The 20,067-nt window shown below is 52.2% G+C and overlaps 1 protein-coding gene across 1 annotated transcript in view; it reads right to left on the reverse strand.

Moving 5' to 3' along the window:
- Nucleotides 1-5,143: 5,143 nt before the first annotated feature.
- SPICE1 (spindle and centriole associated protein 1) overlaps nucleotides 5,144-20,067 on the reverse strand; it is a 22,041-nt gene continuing 7,117 nt past the window's right edge. Inside the window, 18 exon segments of the mRNA XM_083171532.1 lie at nucleotides 5,144-5,299; nucleotides 5,500-5,563; nucleotides 5,840-5,942; nucleotides 6,078-6,249; nucleotides 6,678-7,027; nucleotides 8,459-8,647; nucleotides 9,731-9,860; nucleotides 10,280-10,411; nucleotides 11,698-11,793; nucleotides 11,795-11,952; nucleotides 12,936-13,049; nucleotides 15,025-15,131; nucleotides 15,644-15,735; nucleotides 15,876-15,997; nucleotides 16,346-16,448; nucleotides 16,856-17,002; nucleotides 17,536-17,583; nucleotides 18,107-18,199. Coding sequence (XP_083027658.1) covers nucleotides 5,246-5,299; nucleotides 5,500-5,563; nucleotides 5,840-5,942; nucleotides 6,078-6,249; nucleotides 6,678-7,027; nucleotides 8,459-8,647; nucleotides 9,731-9,860; nucleotides 10,280-10,411; nucleotides 11,698-11,793; nucleotides 11,795-11,952; nucleotides 12,936-13,049; nucleotides 15,025-15,131; nucleotides 15,644-15,735; nucleotides 15,876-15,997; nucleotides 16,346-16,448; nucleotides 16,856-17,002; nucleotides 17,536-17,583; nucleotides 18,107-18,199 — 2,274 coding nt within the window. The 3' untranslated portion in view covers nucleotides 5,144-5,245.

Here is a 20,067-nt window from a genome sequence, read left to right on the forward strand (position 1 = left end):
AACAGCATTTCAGATGCGTATGGAAATTGGATGGTGATGTTGCATAACATATGATTGTACTAGTGTATGGGAACCGTAAGTTTAAACACACCTCAACCAAATCTAACTTGTCTCTGCACATATTACATCTGCCCCCTGCAGCACAGCATGCTGTACTGAATTACTAGCAGGCCCTCATTACCAGTATTACCCAAAACATTCTACCCTACTCCAAAATATACCCAAATACCAAGCGGTAACTTGACTATGTGTAAGAAGTGTTTGTTATTTCATGGTCTGGAAGGTTTTAGTGCAGCAAATGCCGTTCACCTTCTGAGCTTCTCCCCATAGAGCAACACTAAAAGAACCGAATAGTATTTTATACATCTGGGTACAACACACAGCATAAGGAGTATCTTCTCTCCACCAATCAGGCGAGTAGCTGATACCAAAGGGGTCTGACACCTCCCCAATGTGTTATATTGAGAGCTGTGACAATTGGCGAACGAGGCAGAATCTGTTGCACACACAGCGCTTCCTTCTGTCTCCGGATATAGGAGACAGGATACATTGTTGTGTAACTCTGTACAGTCACGTCTCAGTAACATGGGACATTGTTGTGTAACTCTGTACAGGCACATCTCGGTAACATGGGGCATTGTTGTGTAACTCTGTACCGGCACGTCTTAGTAACATGGGGCATTGTTGTGTAACTCTGTACCGGCACGTCTCAGTAACATGGGACATTGTTGTGTAACTCTGTACAGGCACGTCTCGGTAACATGGGGCATTGTTGTGTAACTCTGTACCGGCACGTCTTAGTAACATGGGGCATTGTTGTGTAACTCTGTACCGGCACGTCTTAGTAACATGGGGCATTGTTGTGTAACTCTTTACCGGCACGTCTTAGTGACATGGGGCATTGTTGTGTAACTCTGTACCGGCACGTCTTAGTGACATGGGGCATTGTTGTGTAACTCTGTACCGGCACGTCTTAGTAACATGGGGCATTGTTGTGTAACTCTGTACCGGCACGTCTTAGTAACATGGGGCATTGTTGTGTAACTCTGTACCGGCACGTCTTAGTAACATGGGGCATTGTTGTGTAACTCTTTACCGGCACGTCTTAGTGACATGGGGCATTGTTGTGTAACTCTGTACCGGCACATCTTGGTAACATGGGGCATTGTTGTGTAACTGTACCGGCACGTCTTAGTAACATGGGGCATTGTTGTGTAACTCTGTACCGGCACGTCTTAGTAACATGGGGCATTGTTGTGTAACTCTGTACCGGCACGTCTTAGTAACATGGGGCATTGTTGTGTAACTCTTTACCGGCACGTCTTAGTGACATGGGGCATTGTTGTGTAACTCTGTACCGGCATGTCTTAGTGACATGGGGCATTGTTGTGTAACTCTGTACCGGCACATCTTGGTAACATGGGGCATTGTTGTGTAACTGTACCGGCACGTCTTAGTGACATGGGGCATTGTTGTGTAACTCTGTACGGGCACGTCTTAGTAACATGGGGCATTGTTGTGTAACTCTGTACCGGCACGTCTTAGTAACATGGGGCATTGTTGTGTAACTCTGTACCGGCACGTCTTAGTGACATGGGGCATTGTTGTGTAACTCTGTACCGGCACATCTTGGTAACATGGGGCATTGTTGTGTAACTGTACCGGCACGTCTTAGTAACATGGGGCATTGTTGTGTAACTCTGTACGGGCACGTCTTAGTAACATGGGGCATTGTTGTGTAACTCTGTACCGGCACGTCTTAGTAACATGGGGCATTGTTGTGTAACTCTGTACCGGCACGTCTTAGTAACATGGGGCATTGTTGTGTAACTCTTTACCGGCACGTCTTAGTGACATGGGGCATTGTTGTGTAACTCTGTACCGGCATGTCTTAGTGACATGGGGCATTGTTGTGTAACTCTGTACCGGCACATCTTGGTAACATGGGGCATTGTTGTGTAACTGTACCGGCACGTCTTAGTAACATGGGGCATTGTTGTGTAACTCTGTACCGGCACGTCTTAGTAACATGGGGCATTGTTGTGTAACTCTGTACCGGCACGTCTTAGTAACATGGGGCATTGTTGTGTAACTCTGTACCGGCACGTCTTAGTAACATGGGGCTGTGTTGTGTAACTCTGTACGGACACGTCTTAGTAACATGGGGCTGTGTTGTGTAACTCTGTACAGGCACGTCTTAGTAACATGGGGACATTGTTGTGTAACTCTGTACGGGCACGTCTTGGTAACATGGGACATTGTGTAACTCTGTACAGGCACGTCTTGGTAACATGGGGCTGTGTTGTGTAACTCTGTACAGGCACGTCTCAGTGACATGGGACATTGTGTTAGTTATACATCCGGTTCCAGGTTTTCCATTCTGTGAGTGGGTGCCGGACGGCTCCCCGACAGTCGGGATTCCAACAGTCATTCCTCCGACATCAGAACCCCGACTGCTCCCTCGTGGGGATCCACGACCCCCATAGAGGGGTAATAAAATAGGTGGCGAGTGCAGCTCGCCACTGTGCCTGCAGCATGGCAAGCCCGCAAGGGGCTTCATTGCGCTTCCCACACTGTGCAGTCGGGATTCCGATGTCTGAGTAATGACTGTCGGGGAAATATACCACACCCGTGTGAGTTACATAGTATGTAGAGACCTGTGTAATAACTTGGCGAGATGTGAGCAAGTACTCTGCGTCCAGCCTCATTCCAGCGGGAGATCACGTGCAATTTACAAAACAAAAGATGGCGGTTTGCAGCACATTTGGGTACATAGCGTCATTAAATAAGCCCCAGGACTCGGTCATTGAAGAGGGAGAACACAACCAGGTGCTTATAATTACAAACACCCAACAAGGGGGTGCGGATTCCCCAAGGACAGCGTAAAAGGAACATAAGGGGGCACAAATGGAATAATACATAGTTAAAATAGAGAAGTTGTATTAAAATAAAGAGTTTTACTAGCTCAAAATCCATGTAGAACATATGCTCAGATGCTGGTAATCGGCAGATGTCAGACAAACAGAATATAGCGCAGGATATTACAGATCGCTCACAATGTATCAGATCATCATAAAGAGTTCATCTGGGAATTGGTCCGATACTTATGGTTCATTTTACTACAACAGTGCTTCCAGTATGTGCTTAAATAAGGACACAGAAGCAGCGGCAGGACACAGAAGCAGCGGCAATATTCTGTAGAATAGACTAGAATTGCGTCCGGCTGACTAAGTACATTGCAATATCTGAGTTTCTCCAAGCTCAAACTCTAATGGGGCCTACACACATGCCGATTTTGTGCCATTTTCTAAGCGATTTAGCAAGGTCGCTTAGAAACTAAGCATACATCGGTGTGTGTGTGGGGGCTAAACCGATATAGATGCGCGGCCCCGCGCGTCTAAATCGCATTAAGATGAAGAATGAGCATGTCCCATCAATCTAGCAAAATCGTTTAGCAAGACCCTGCATATCGGGCGCCTTTTGTGTGGTGTCAATCTGGCATGCTTAAATCGCTAAGCAGAATCGCTGAGGCATATCGTTGACACATTTTGCACGTTCTAAGCAATATAGATGATTTTGTGCTCAAAGGAAATCTGCTATGCTAAATCTGGCATGCTATATCTGGCCAAAATCGGGATGTGTGTAGGCCCTATAACTGCGTGACGTGCCGCAGCCAAGACCCCCGCTCCAGCCCTACACCTTAGGCCGAGCCCGGCTCTCACACGGATCACAGAAAAGGGGCAGATTTATTACAGTATATATGTTGGCTATCACAGGGTACCTGCACATATTAAGCATCCCCAGTGACCACAGCGTATAGTACACAAGAGATCTGATGCAGTCGGCCTATTATGTTGTGTTGGAGCTACTATTTTATCTAATTCGGACCCAAACAGAAGGGAACCCTCTAAAAAGGCCCCCATACACTAGTCCGACTTGTCCTAAGGACAAGTCTGTCCAGTTCGCCCGGGAACTCCCCGGGAGGTTTGCTTACGATTTGGTACTTGATGTGCCAAATTATACATGCAATAAATAATAATAAAAAGTAGCGCTATTTGGCAGGCGGCGGCGAGGGAAGCGATGCTAAATTTGAAAACATTTTGGAAAGACTGGCCGGACGCCGATTACTTCAGCCAATCAGCATTTTCAAATTTAGCAGCGCTTCCCGCGTCGCCGCCAGTAAAATAGCGCTACCTGTTTCCCAGCTGCCGCATGGACCTGCTGACTTCCTGCCCAGCGCCACAGGGATCCCGCATGGACACCGCTTCCAGCCACCGCTGCACAGGTGTGTGATAGCAGTGCTTCACCACTGTCACACACCTACACTGATGTGTCCAACCCAATGCGCACAGGACCGATCCCACATTTTCATCCTCCCAATCTGAGCCGGAGATAGGGGCTGAGAGGAAGAACTTCCCCTGCCTGGAGCCCTACGCTTATGAGGTTTACCCTGTAAGGTGTTTTGCAAGCTATGAGGCGCTCACCCATGGTGGTGGTAATCCCGTTAGGGATGGGGATGACATCACAGGCTGCTGGGATGGGGCAGATGGGAACTTATCTTACTACCTGCACCATCATCTGGGTGAGCGGTGGCCCAAGCAGGCTCCTGGGAGTAGGCTGAAGCTGTGGGCGTCACCTGCGCATTGTAACACCTTGTGAATAAGCCGTCCTGTAGATGGTCCTGGGGGGACAGGCCAGCATTACAGGCTTTGCAGGACTGTACTGGAGCCCCTGTCTAACTGGATTTACCCCTAGAAGGCTCTGTATGCACTGAAATAATAGACAGGCCGCTATCAAGGTACATCTAACACAGCATATTGCGGACAGGCAGTTATAGTGTTAATACAATGCAAAGAAAGAAAAATCGCACTATGCTCCTTAAGCAGCTATGAGGAAGCACTGGTAGTAATGAGGTACCTCCACCTAACGGCGAGTGCCACCCCTATAACTGCCAGGGGATCCCACGTGTGCCCCCCCCCCCCCCAATATTGCGCCACCTAGCTGTTCAGCCGAGAGAACAGCAGTTCTCCCAGACAACCCACCATTCTACAGCAAGACCAGCTCCCCCATTGTTCCACACAACTGAAGGAAAGATCCTTCTGCCAGGAGAGGCCGATACCTCTAATATACAAGTGATCAATAATTCATTAAAATAATTTATTACAAATCTCATAACAAACATATGCACGGACATATAGATAAGACATGATCATTCTCACTGAGCGCAGAACACCGGAGAGACGAGTCAGGAAACGTGCGCGGACAGCGCAAACCAGCCTTCCTCCTTCTCCTTGCCAACCTGCCAGAGAGATCAGTTAGCAGAGCTGGTACTTGTAGTTCAACAGTAAATGTCCTAAGATGCATAAGAATGTAGAGAGAGGAACGACGGCACCAGTGCTCATGTGGGCTAACTCGGCATGTTTAAGGTGTACCCATATTATATTTACACTACAGGATTGTGCGGGAATCCGGTTAATGGGCGACGTGTCATACCTTTACCTGGTGCCCATCTGCCGCTGCCCTCCCTCCCCTGGAGGAGCTGGATCTGTGGGATGCATTTGATCTACAGAAACAGAAAAAGGAGCGTTAGCTCTGCAGCCCAGGGCACAGCACAATGCTATGTCTAATAGATTGTAGCAATAGGAGTAAATCCAGTAACTGGTAGCAATGAGTCCCACTTCTGAGTCTAGAACCCATTTCCTCTATAAACTAGAACCCACCTGATTCACCTGAAAAAAAGCCCAAAAAGTAGAAAAAAAAATACAACCCGTCTGTCACTTGACTAAAATATTCCTTTTTATCATGTTCTATACACAATTATTCCTTTGTCAGGTTTTACCTGTTTCCGCTGTCCCTGCTGGCCGGAGACGGGGTTTCTCCGATGGAGGAATCGGACAGACGAGCGATGGGGATCACAGAATCTGCTCTGCGCTCTCTCAGCCCTGGAAATGCAGGAGCGGTCAGTGGCTGGGAATGTCAGACGGCACACACACAATATAACAGTAGCATCGGGGCCTCCTAGACAAGGCGGTTACCCAATGGTAAGGGAAGCTGGCGCTAAGCTCCTGGCACAGTACCTGCATCCTCACGTTGCGGAGTGATGGGCGAGATTGCTGGAGAGACAACCACAGTCCGCTTCTGCTGCTCGATGAGGTGAATGAGCTTCTCTCGGGCCTCCGCGCTCTGCCGGTTCAGTTCTGCAATCCTCATTTCTGCAGTCATCGGGCTCTGCACAGGCGCCGTGCTCTGCTGTAGAAGCAGGGGCAGTTATTTCTCACAATATGGTGGTAATGTTGTAAAGGCACAATATGCAAAGACAGGAAGACATTGGACAAAAAAAAAAACCCTATAAACCATATTTCGCTGCAGTAACGGATATATTTTGGCCGCTTACAAAGAGTTACAGATTTTGAAGCATTTTTCTGAGCAGTGTCTGCTGGGTAAAGGTTTCATGCACTGAGCCTTTATGCAAAGGAGGGGGGGGGGGGAGGGGCGCACAAGAATAAAACTCTTCTCAGCACCTATGTAATCTCATTTAAAACGTGCTGTAACGGTTACAACATAGAGTAGGAACATTAAGGGGATGCTGAACAACTGGATCCTCTGAGATAAGCAATACCTTCATTCATCCACTAGGTGTCACTGTTTCACCTTTGCTGCAGCACGCCAGTACTTACTTTGGCATCGGGGTTCAAAGGACTATCGATATTGAACTGGGCCAGCTTAGACTTTAACAGGTTGTTCTGCGTGGTCAGCTCAGCCAACCGGGCCACGATGTTATCAGGCAGGTAGCTGCTGGCATCGTCTTCTGAGTCCAAGTCCTGCAGGTCACTGTGAGAGTCATGTGGCTGAGGGACCCTGAATGAAGGGTGGTGAGGCTGGGGCACATTGGGACACGCTGAATTCGGAGGGTCACGCTGATATTTCCACCTCTGTGCGGCGATGGCCGGGCAGTCTTTAGGTTTGGCAGTGAGAACCATTGTGTTGGTGGGTGGTGAAGGACCTGCTTCATGGTTGCCCATAGCCACTGTGGTAAGAGAGGAAAATATAATAAATGCCGGACATAGATTGGTGTAAGAGGAGGCTGGTAAATGCCCTTTGTAGTGATAGCCAATCTCCAGGACACTACCCAATGTATATTCTGAAGGCAAGAAGTACAAATACTAAAGCATAGCATGTCAGTTATTATTGTGCATGCACAGATCCATCAATCTGCAGGCTATACAAAACAGTTCTGTTACCTATGAGACTAGCAAGCTCTAGCTTTCCACCATATAATATACTGTCCACCATGTGTGTGCAGAGAATAGTCTTCTCGCGTACCATCATGCAGTATAAAGCATATGTACTAACACAGCGCACAGGAGTGTTGGAAGTCACAGCAGCAGGGGCCTACAGACCGGGTGTACTAACACCGTGCACAGGAGTGATGGAAGTCACAGCAGCAGGGGCATACAGAGTGGGTGTAATGACACAGCGCACAGGAGTGATGGAAGTCACAGCAGCAGGGGCATACAGACCAGGTGTAATAACACTGTGCACAGGAGTGATGGAAGTCACAGCAGCAGGGGCATACAGACCGGGTGTAATAACACCGCGCACAGGAGTGATGGAAGTCACAGCAGCAGGGGCCTACAGACCGGGCGTAATAACACCATGCACAGGAGTGATGGTAGTCACAGCAGCAGGGGCATACAGACCGGGCGTACTAACACTGTGCACAGGAGTGATGGAAGTCACAGCAGCAGGGGCATACAGACCGGGTATAATAACACAGTGCACAGGAGTGATGGAAGTCACAGCAGCAGGGGCATACAGACTGGGTGTACTAACACCGTGCACAGGAGTGATGGAAGTCACAGCAGCAGGGGCATACAGACCGGGTGTACTAACACCGTGCACAGGAGTGATGGTAGTCACAGCAGCAGGGGCATACAGACCGGGCGTACTAACACCGTGCACAGGAGTGATGGTAGTCACAGCAGCAGGGGCATACAGACCGGGTGTAATAACACTGTGCACAGGAGTGATGGAAGTCACAGCAGCAGGGGCATTTAGACCAGGTGTAATAACACCGTGCACAGGAGTGATGGAAGTCACAGCAGCAGGGGCATACAGACCGGGTGTAATCACACCGCGCACAGGAGTGATGGAAGTCACAGCAGCAGGGGCATATAGACCGGGTGTAATAACCCCATGCACAGAAGTGATGGAAGTCACAGCAGCAGGGGCATACAGAGGGGGTGTAATAACACTGTGCACAGGAGTGATGTCACAGCAGCAGGGGCATACAGACCAGGTGTATTCACACAGCGCACAGGAGTGATGTCACAGCAGCAGGGGCATACAGACCAGGTGTATTCACACAGCGCACAGGAGTGATGTCACAGCAGCAGGGGCATACAGAGGGGGTGTCATGACACTGGCGGCTCCTCTGTACAGGAACTCTGACACTTACAGGATGACCGATGACGGGAATCATGCTGAGATGCCTGCCTGGGTGGCGATAACATGACTGCGGGCTGGAAGCTGTAGCTGGAACACTCTTTCCTGGCTTGTAGTTTGGTTTTCATCTCTGCAGTAGTTGCAGGACAAACACCAGGGGTCGCCTGAGAGCCAGCCTGATATTCCTCTGCATCCTGCAAACCTGTGAAACCATAGAGTTTCCATGAGAACATTTCCTCTGCCTGCAAATCAGAAGCAGTTACCAGAAGATTAAGTCTGACATTTATTTCAGTCTCGGGGGTAGATTTACTAAAGCTTCTAAAAGTGATGTTGCCCATAGCAACTGACCAGATTCTATCATTATCTAGGATGCAATAGAGAAAGGATAGAAAGAATCTTACCGGTTGCTATGAGAAACATCACCTCTTCATTTACCCCTTAAGGTTCCCACACACCAACAGATATCTGAGCTAATCCAGAAAACGCCCTGATCATGGCCACACACAGAACGACTGAGGGTAACGCAATCATTCAGTACGGCCATGATCAGGCGTGTGCGGGGTCTGCCCCTCCGCCGCACTACCACGCCACGCAACCGCACTCCACACCGCTGACACAGAAAGAGCCCGGTGGGTGCAAGAGATTACAAATGAAAAGGGCGTCTGCTTATTAATTTGAAATCCCCTGCCTGCCGCCAGCCTTTTTCAGTGTACGCCAGTGGCGGGGTGCGTGCGGTGAGGGGGGGGGGGGGGGGATGCCGGTGCCAGGACATAGCCACATCGTTCAACACGCCTACACATGGAACAATGTGTCCGTAATCCTGCGCGATGGGTCGTTCCTCTTTCCACCAGCTGAAGGGATCATCACGCCCACACCCGGTACATTTGGTCGTTCCTGTGAGACATGGCCATACCATTTACTAAGTCTTACCATGTGTGGGCACCTTTAGACTCCAATAATGAAGCGCCTCAGACCCTTTTACATTTACCCCAATATGGCGGAATAGGACTGTATCAGCAACAATATCATTGCGTTAGACACTATACCCCCGTTACATACGGATAAAGGGATCGTGTGCAGGGCTAATGGTTTCCTGGATGGTGATAGATTAGGCCACGTTATAACGGGGTCTCCTAGTACAAGGAGTCAGCCGGGGGGGGGGGGGGGGGGGGTACAGATATAAGTCAGAGAACCTCCTATTACCACATATGGCACCGCTAGGTCCATGCCGGATGGAAGGCAGACCGCTACTGCGCCCAATGTTATTATATTACTACGCGCTTACCAAGCTCAGTCATGAAGCTCAGCACCTGGGCGGACAGCGTCCCACTCAGCGCTGTCACCTGTTCCTGCTCAGCCAGGGGAAGACTCTTTCCAGTGTCACCTGCGAGGGACGGCGTGTGCTCAGACACGGGCTGTCACATGATAAAAATAGAGACATGTTCAGTAGAGTCTAACAACATATCACCACACAAACACGTATGTAGTGTAATGTTGACATTACAGATGTGTTTTCATACACTGTGCCCCTCTCAGTGCAGCAGGTCCTGGACGGAATCTGTATACTCTGTGCAACAATGCAGAAGCTGCGGCTAGTTCTCCTGCCGTCATGCATCACTTGCCTGTTATAGTCGCAGCCGGCGCCCCTAGTGCACCGCGAGGGAGGTCTGTACATAAGATGCAACACCTCAGGTTGTACAGAGGCCGGGTGTATGAGGACACATCTGTAGCTTGCACATATACAGCGGTTATAAGAGAATATTTAGCCTGTAATAATAACTTCCAGATGTCCGCAGGGATCGTTCCCATGCTGGATCCCGCCGCAGGGTATTACCGGAGAGATGGAGCCGCCTTCCTTCATGGAGATGATCTCAGCGGTTAATGCGTCTATCAGCAGCCGCTGCTCCTGAAGCTCCTCCTTCAGCTGCCGTCGCTCCGCAGCCTCCTGGCGCATCTGGTGGTAACTCTGCAGAAGAATCACACGGCAGACTGGTCACATAAGGTCGGGCTCTCGTGTGACAGTCCTGCCCGATATATATCCCCTGTAATACATCAATGCTGTGAGATCGCTCTGTCCTACTGACTACATCATTCTGCTCCTCAGGCTGACCACACACTGGGGAATGTATATCCTCCAGCCACCACCTGTGCGCAGGACCCGCTCACATCACATACCACAGGAGACACTGCCAGCAGGACTCACAGCGGCATGGTAGGGTGGGCAGGTATTACAGAGGAGAGGCAAGGCACTGTTCATGTAACAGATATGATGCGGCCCCTCCCGAGGGTTCCCCGCAGCTTATCTGTGCAGCAGGAGGATCTCCTGGATCAGAACACAGCTATTGGGATCTAGGTGTTGCTGGGTCCAACAACCTTTGCTCTTATATCAGGAGGCTGCTTACCGATGGCTCATGCATTAGAAGCAGAGGAAACAAAGACCTGATAGCAAGGCTGCAATTTTTGACTATGGACAAAACCATGCTGCACTGCAGGTTGGGCAGATGTAACAGGTGCAGAGAGAGTTCAATTTGGTGGGGGGGATTAATTGGTCTCTGTGCAGGGTAAATACTGCCTGCTATATTCTTACACTGTCATTTAGATTTCAGTTTGAACACACCCCACCAAAATCTAACTCTCTCTGCACCTGTTACATCTGCCCCACCTGCAGTGCAGCATGGTTTTGTCCATCTGCAAAAGTTGCAGCCAGGTGTGAATTAGGCCCATAGTGTAATACCATCACACTATCTTAAATCAACTCCACGCCGACGTGGATAGTGGGGGTATGAAAAGGTCGGAGGACGTGTACCGCCACCCCTCGAGGGTTCGCTGCGCTCACCACGCTTCAGCTTGGCGTTGATCCTGGGGTGTCGTTGACTATGGGGGGGCCATTTAACATTGTAAGGACCAATCAGGGTGCTTGTACAATAAAAAAAAAAAAATCATATACGATCACATTGTATGGCATACGATGCGATTATTGTACAACATCGCGTCGCATCGCATACCTTATTTAGTGTTATGGTATACGATGCGATGGGCGCCGTGCTAGGAAACAAGTACCAGAAAATCAAATGGTTATAGGTCAGAGATGCAGATAAAACACTGTTTGCACCTCCAACCCGTCCTATAGCAGCAAGGACAGAGAACTTGGGCCTTGTAAGGAAAAGCAGTTACCCCCACCACCATTCACGTACCCCCCCCCCACCACCACCACCACCACCATTCACGTACCCCCTGCCCAATCAGTCTTACCTCCTTTTGAGAGACCACCAAGCGCTTTAGGGAGCTCACAAGAGACAAGGTGAAGCCAGTCAGCCCCTGAGCTTGTGGCACAGATGCCACCCTCCTGGCCGGTCTCCCTCTCATAGGCCTCAAGTTCTTCCTCCACCTCTTTTATGATCTGGGTCAAAAGGTCGAGGCTGGAGCTGTTGCAGCTGGTCAGGTCGCAGGCGGAGGCCACAGACAGAGGGCGCTCCTCCATTCTCTGGTGAGATCTGCTCTTCTTTCCTGCAATAGGAGGAGAGGGTCAGATTACTATAGGAGGTATAAGATGGGGACAGTGGGCCCGATTCTGGTTGACTACAAAGCCCGCAGCCTACCGAGTCCCTGACAGCCTGCCCCACCAACAATACAACCCCCCCCCCCAGAATCCCCTTGATGCGTTACGAAGACAAACACCCTCGCATGTGCCCGCTACAAGAGACATCATTCCATGGTCGGTGACCAATGACTGATTTCCCCGCCTTCACAAATATGTCAGTGGAGACGACTTATATTTGTGGCCAGCAGGACAAGACTGAGAGGGCAGCGGACGTCACGTGAAGTCAGCCCCCCACAATCCCGGGGGAGGCGTCCCAATCTCCCTGCACCACCACTGCCCCTATCCCACCCTCAGTCCCCCTCCCCGCTGCAAACAACCCGGCAACTTTGTAAATCGCTGAGGCCGTTCAGTCTGGGTTTGCGCCTACGGAGAAATTCATGTGCAAACCCCCGACAATTGGGGCACGGTCCGAATTCGGTCCACTCCGAGTGAACCGGAATCGGCCGCGAAGACTCAGACCCATATCCCATATGACTTTTAGTTGGGAGTACACCATACTCTGATGCATTGGGATCAGCACCGCTCTGATCATTAGTTGGGAGTACTCCCCTTGTACACTGTACTCTGATGCATCGGGATCAGCACCGCTCTGATCATTAGTTGGGAATACTCCTTGTACACCGTACTCTGATGCATTGGGATCAGCACCGCTCTGACCATTAGTTGGGAATACTCCACCTAAAGCTGTGTACACACGGGACACTTATCGCTGGCAATATGGTCGCTGAGCGACCATATTGCCAGCGAGTGGAGTGTGCATCAGCGATAAATCGCCGGGTGCGCGCTCCCGTTTTCAGCCCCTGAATGGTCACTGGTCGGAGTACTCCCTATGCACATCTTATTATTACATGGGGTTCTGCGCCCCTCTAACCTCTAGTTTTGAGCTTACTGAGGTGTCTGGGCAGGGGGTTTAGGACCCGGGCAATCTGTCCATCTGGCTGCACATGTTCCTCCCCTGTAAGGCGAGTTTTCATCTTGGTCACAGCTTCGGTGGCGTTCAATGCTGGAGAAAGAAGACTGATATAAGAACGGTGCGATGGGAGCTCTGGGATGTGCGATATAATAAAAGCAGACACAGAACAGAACGCCTTCCATCAGTAAACATCACAGACAGAAAGGAGACGACACAACTGTCTATAGGAGGGTACAGGAGACAGCTTCATTATCAAGGTACATAGCCGACACCATTACTCTGTAGCAGAGCCATTATTAAGGAGAAAGCAGCCTATCAAGTAACGCCTGTCCCTTATTGGTCCAGCTGCCTGTGGTGCGTGTATGTCATAGAGGAGCAGAAATCTCTTACATGGGCTTACCTATCTGGCCGCTTGGAGGGTGGACTGTCCCTTATTAGTCCAGCGGCCTGTGGTGTGTGTATGTCATAGAGGAGCAGAGAGCTCTTACATGGGCTTACCTATCTGGCCGCTTGGAGGGTGCCCTGCGCCTTATTGGTCCAGCGGCCTGTGGTGTGTGTATGTCATAGAGGAGCAGAGAGCTCTTACATGGGCTTACCTATCTGGCCGCTTGGAGGGTGCCCTGCGCCTTATTGCCAGCTGCCTGTGGTGCGTGTATGTCATAGAGGAGCAGAGATCTCTACGCCCCCTTACATGGGCTTACCTATCTGGCCGCTTGGAGGGTGCCCTGCGCCTTATTGGTCCAGCTGCCTGTGGTGCGTGTGTGTCATAGAGGAGCAGAGATCTCTTACATGGGCTTACCTATATGGCCGCTTGGAGGGTGCCCTGTGCCTTATTGCCAGCTGCCTGTGGTGTGTGTATGTCAGAGGAGCAGAGATCTCTTACATGGGCTTACCTATCTGGCCGCTTGGAGGGTGCCCTGTGCCTTATTGCCAGCTGCCTGTGGCATGTGTATGTCATAGAGGAGCAGAGATCTCTTACATGGGCTTACCTATCTGGCCGCTTGGAGGGTGCCCTGTGCCTTATTGGTCCAGCTGCCTGTGGTGCGTGTATGTCATAGAGGAGCAGAGATCTCTTACATGGGCTTACCTATCTGGCCACTTGGAGGGTGCCCTGCGCCTTATTGGTCCAGCTGCCTGTGGTGCGTGTATGTCAGAGGAGCAGAGATCTCTTACATGGGCTTACCTATCTGGCCACTTGGAGGGTGCCCTGCGCCTTATTGGTCCAGCTGCCTGTGGTGCGTGTATGTCAGAGGAGCAGAGATCTCTTACATGGGCTTACCTATCTGGCTGCTTGGAGGGTGCCCTGTGCCTTATTGGTCCAGCTGCCTGTGGTGCGTGTATGTCATAGAGGAGCAGAGATCTCTTACATGGGCTTACCTATCTGGCCGCTTGGAGGGTGCCCTGTGCCTTATTGGTCCAGCTGCCTGTGGTGCGTGTATGTCATAGAGGAGCAGAGATCTCTTACATGGGCTTACCTATCTGGCCGCTTGGAGGGTGCCCTGCGCCTTATTGGTCCAGCTGCCTGTGGTGCGTGTATGTCATAGAGGAGCAGAGATCTCTTACATGGGCTTACCTATCTGGCCACTTGGAGGGTGCCCTGTGCCTTATTGGTCCAGCTGCCTGTGGTGCGTGTATGTCAGAGGAGCAGAGATCTCTTACATGGGCTTACCTATCTGGCCACTTGGAGGGTGCCCTGCGCCTTATTGGTCCAGCTGCCTGTGGTGCGTGTATGTCAGAGGAGCAGAGATCTCTTACATGGGCTTACCTATCTGGCTGCTTGAGGGTGCCCTGTGCCTTATTGGTCCAGCTGCCTGTGGTGCGTGTATGTCATAGAGGAGCAGAGATCTCTTACATGGGCTTACCTATCTGGCCACTTGGAGGGTGCCCTGTGCCTTATTGGTCCAGCTGCCTGTGGTGCGTGTATGTCAGAGGAGCAGAGATCTCTTACATGGGCTTACCTATCTGGCTGCTTGGAGGGTGCCCTGTGCCTTATTGGTCCAGCTGCCTGTGGTGCGTGTATGTCATAGAGGAGCAGAGATCTCTACGGCCCCTTACATGGGCTTACCTATCTGGCCGCTTGGAGGGTGCCCTGTGCCTTTCGGTGTTAGAAAGGAGTTGGATGGATGCCGAGGAACGTGATGCAAACTCTCCTTATTTAATATCTGATAAACCCTGGAAGTAGAAGCAAAACAGCAAGTAAGTCCCCGGTGTGAGCGGGCCAATCACCAAGGTGCAAAGAGTTTGTGGACCCCCCGGGTGAGCTGGCCCCAGATAACAAACACATTGTTCCCAGCTCAGAGTCTGACACAAAGCAATACAAGCTGTAACTTTACATCTGCCCCATGATGTGCAGGGAAGGCAAATACATGTATTATATTTGCATGCAGGGTAAATACCAGATGCTTCTGCATGTAGCCCACACATGCTGGGCAGCTTTATTCTCACACTGCAATGTAGCTCTGAGCTAGGACATGCCCCTCCCACACCTAACTCTCTGCACGTTACATCTGCCCCCCTGCAGTGCAGCATCGTGTTACCCAGGTGCTCAGTTACTGGCTACTTCTGCATGTAGCCCACCGCACATGATGGGCAGTTTTATTCTCACACTGCCATGTATACATTTGAAGTAGGTGTTACCCATACTCGGAGCTTACAACTACATCAATACCCATAAAGTCACTCACCTGTCTGTGCAAAGACCAGGCTGGAAGCTGGCAGATCCCTCCTGCTCATCAGAGCTGCTCTCAGACAGAGTCCCCTCCACTTCATTCAGAGCCTACAGAATCAGAGGAGACTTCCCATTACACCGGGTGTACATGTGGGAGTCCCCAGCTACCCCAGCACAACACCATCCGCTATTACACCTCACACACGTTCTGCCAATATACCCATCGCCAACATCAGTGCTCCGGTTACCTGCGGGTCCATGACGCTCTCGCTGAGGATGGACAGCTGGGTGGGACGGTCCTTTCTCTGAACTATAACCCCACAAGATGTATCCAGGTCACAGGACGGAGCCATGGTGACGCTGGGGAAACCTAGAGATGCAGCGACAGGTCAGCGACATGCAGTGGTATACGGACAGTAATGGACAAGGTGCCAGCGTCAGGCACAACGTTCAAATACACAGGAATCACAGAGAGGTGGATGTACAGTGCCTAGAACATAGGCCCGATTCAGACCTGTTCACAGCCTAGCGAACTGGTAAACGCCGCCTGGTCTGTTAGAGATCCTCCTGTAAAAGGCTATGGCCCCAGTCACTGCTCACAGCACAGGCCACACTACGGACACGTGGGATCACATCCTGCAGCAGTAACCAGCTGTAACATATGTCCCAGAATGCCCTGCCTTCCAATGGCACCAATAACCCAGGCTGCCAGTACTACCTGTGCGCCTGCGGGGGGCGTCTCCAAACAGATCCTTCACCACAGCCATGGTCCGGTCCGAGCGCTCCAGGACATCTTTCATCTGGTACTGGTCCGAGAGGATCTGTCACAGGAAACACACACTGTAACATGTGCCGACGCGTGTCCATAACATGTCCAGGACAGATTACTATTCCATGCCAAGTGGCTAAGTTAGATCATGTATGCTACATGGACATATCACAGTGCACCCATGGAGCTTACAATCAATGTTGGTACAATGGATTCCTTTGGCCGCTGTCACAGTTGTGCAGATAGAGCCTCCATAATAACAGACAGACGTTTCACTGATTCTTATAAATAAAAGAGTAAAATGTTGTCGCGGTGATTACACCCACCCCCCAACAGTCCCATAAGAGAGGCTTCTATTATGTAGGGTACATATAGAATGGTCTGGTCACAGCCGGTCCCTTATGGGGTTCCCCAGCTCACTGCTGCTTGCCTCACACGATGCCCATGGTCTACCATTACCTCCATCATTAAGGCCATGCGTTTCTCCTCCCAGGGGTCCGAGGAGCTGCCATGTTGCTTTCTCAGCGACTTCTTTAGTTCTTTCCTCTGAAGATCCAGCTGAGCCTGATACTGATTTTTAGACTTGTGGATTTCATGTCGATGTTCCTGGAAACAAACAATTAACATGAAACCTTCTTCATTAACCCCTAGGGGTCACAGCATGGGGTATAGCGGGCGGAGAGCAGACATTTGGTCATAGGTTGATACCAGGAGGGGGGGGTTTAAAAAAAAAAAATTGGGACTTTTCCCATACTTTGCCATCCAGGTGGAGCCCAATTGAAAATTGATTAGTGCGTTGGGCGCAGCTAGCACCTGGTCTGCAGCGTGGTGGGCAGGCTTCGACACACCTACCTCTCATGGTAACGCCCAGCCGTTTTCTGTGCCCACCCACCATTTTTCTGGGCACGGTGGGTGTTCCATGAGACATTCCTCTGCCCGCCCACTCCATACAGACACATCGGCAAGCGTGATACTCATCGAAGGGGTTGGCACAGCGGGTCTACACATGTGTATTTTTGCCTATACGCATGCGCAGGCCAGCGACCTCGGTCCCAGGACTAAATTCACTCAATTAACAAGCAGACGAGAATCAGGCCGACAGCGTAGGAGCTAAGTCCACCCTGAATCCGGCCACTCACCAGCTCCTGCGGGGTTGCGCGGTGAACAGTGAGGTCTTGGACTGAACTCTGAAAGACAACAACACAGGAGTCAGACAGAACTCAGCAGATGAGATCCTTTAATTCCTCATTAGACAATTTTCTTAGATTTACAATGGATAATGAAGCGCATTTCCCAAGTGATCACACACCTACAGAACACACGTTACTGGCATCTGCATTCTGGGCTAAGACAGTGTGTAGTAGTCTATTAGCTGGTGGGGACCAGCGACTCCATAGAGATAAGGCCACACACTCAGGGGGCCGTGCGGCACCATACTTACGAGGTTCTGCTTCCCACGGATATGCTACATTCTTACGTATCCGAGTACCACCCAATTGATGTTTGCAAGTAAGTGCGGTCATCCCCGGGGCCCCCATATGTGTGGCCCCGTCCCATAGCCCCCTCAGAGCTGTCAGGGGGATATGGCTCCCCACAAGTTGGTTATCCAGGATCCCCACAGACCTTATGCCAGCCCTGCAGATACCAGGCCCACGTTATCCCCTGGACTCTCAGCTCTGGCTGTACATTCCTAATCACAGGTATACTCACATCCCACTCCTGCCGCTGTGTCGCCTTCTTCTTTATTGTTTTCTTGCGGCACGATCGGCTGCCCACAGGTCGGACGTATCGGACACTGGACATCTGAAAAGCAGAGTGGTGTCCATGTAACATGTTGTATTAGACACACACACACACAGGAACTCCATCCATGTGGACTATAAATGGGGATGTTAATGAGGGAAGCGAGAAATGTGAGGGTACAGGTCAACGATGTCGACATAGACACCAAAAAATGCATGTCGATTATTTCCATGTTAAACTTTTGCTTACAGTATGTTGACATCTGTCCACGTCGACACACCAGCGCCTCCCCTCAGACAGCAGGCACACACACCAGCGCCTCCCCTCAGACAGCAGGCACACACACACCAGCGCCTCCCCTCAGACAGCAGGCACACACACACCAGCGCCTCCCCTCAGGCAGCAGGCACACACACCAGCGCCTCCCACACCAGCGCCTCCCCTCAGGCAGCAGGCACACACACCAGCCACCAGCGCCTCCCCTCAGGCAGCAGGCACACACACCAGCCACCAGCGCCTCCCTCAGGCAGCAGGCACACACACCAGCGCCTCCCCTCAGGCAGCAGGCACACCAGCCACCAGCGCCTCCCCTCAGGCAGCAGGCACACACACCAGCGCCTCCCCACACCAGCGCCTCCCCCTCAGGCAGCAGGCACACACACCAGCCACCAGCGCCTCCCCTCAGGCAGCAGGCACACACACCAGCGCCTCCCCTCAGGCAGCAGGCACACCAGCCACCAGCGCCTCCCCTCAGGCAGCAGGCACACACACCAGCCACCAGCGCCTCCCCTCAGGCAGCAGGCACACACACCAGCGCCTCCCCTCAGGCAGCAGGCACACCAGCCACCAGCGCCTCCCCTCAGGCAGCAGGCACACACACCAGCCACCAGCGCCTCCCCTCAGGCAGCAGGCACACACACCAGCCACCAGCGCCTCCCCTCAGGCAGCAGGCACACACACCAGCCACCAGCGCCTCCCCTCAGGCAGCAGGCACACACACCAGCCACCAGCGCCTCCCCTCAGGCAGCAGGCACACACACCAGCCACCAGCGCCTCCCCTCAGGCAGCAGGCACACACACCAGCCACCAGCGCCTCCCCTCAGGCAGCAGGCACACACACCAGCCACCAGCGCCTCCCCTCAGGCAGCAGGCACACACACCAGCCACCAGCGCCTCCCCTCAGGCAGCAGGCACACACACCAGCCACCAGCGCCTCCCCTCAGGCAGCAGGCACACACACCAGCCACCAGCGCCTCCCCTCAGGCAGCAGGCACACACACCAGCCACCAGCGCCTCCCCTCAGGCAGCAGGCACACACACCAGCCACCAGCGCCTCCCCTCAGGCAGCAGGCACACACACCAGCCACCAGCGCCTCCCCTCAGGCAGCAGGCACACACACCAGCCACCAGCGCCTCCCCTCAGGCAGCAGGCACACACACCAGCGCCTCCCCTCAGGCAGCAGGCACACACACCAGCGCCTCCCCTCAGGCAGCAGGCACACACACCCAGCGCCTCCCCTCAGGCAGCAGGCACACACACCAGCGCCTCCCCTCAGGCAGCAGGCACACACACCAGCGCCTCCCCTCAGGCAGCAGGCACACACACCAGCGCCTCCCCTCAGGCAGCAGGCACACACACCAGCGCCTCCCCTCAGGCAGCAGGCACACACACCAGCGCCACCCCTCAGGCAGCAGGCACACACACCAGCGCCTCCCCTCAGGCAGCAGGCACACACACCAGCGCCTCCCCTCAGGCAGCAGGCACACACACCAGCGCCTCCCCTCAGGCAGCAGGCACACACACCAGCGCCTCCCCTCAGGCAGCAGGCACACACACCCAGCGCCTCCCTCAGGCAGCAGGCACACACACCAGCGCCTCCCCTCAGGCAGCAGGCACACACACCAGCGCCTCCCCTCAGGCAGCAGGC

This window comes from Crinia signifera, chromosome 2, assembly GCF_055691185.1.
Source record: "Crinia signifera chromosome 2, ASM5569118v1, whole genome shotgun sequence".
Taxonomy (NCBI): domain Eukaryota; kingdom Metazoa; phylum Chordata; class Amphibia; order Anura; family Myobatrachidae; genus Crinia; species Crinia signifera.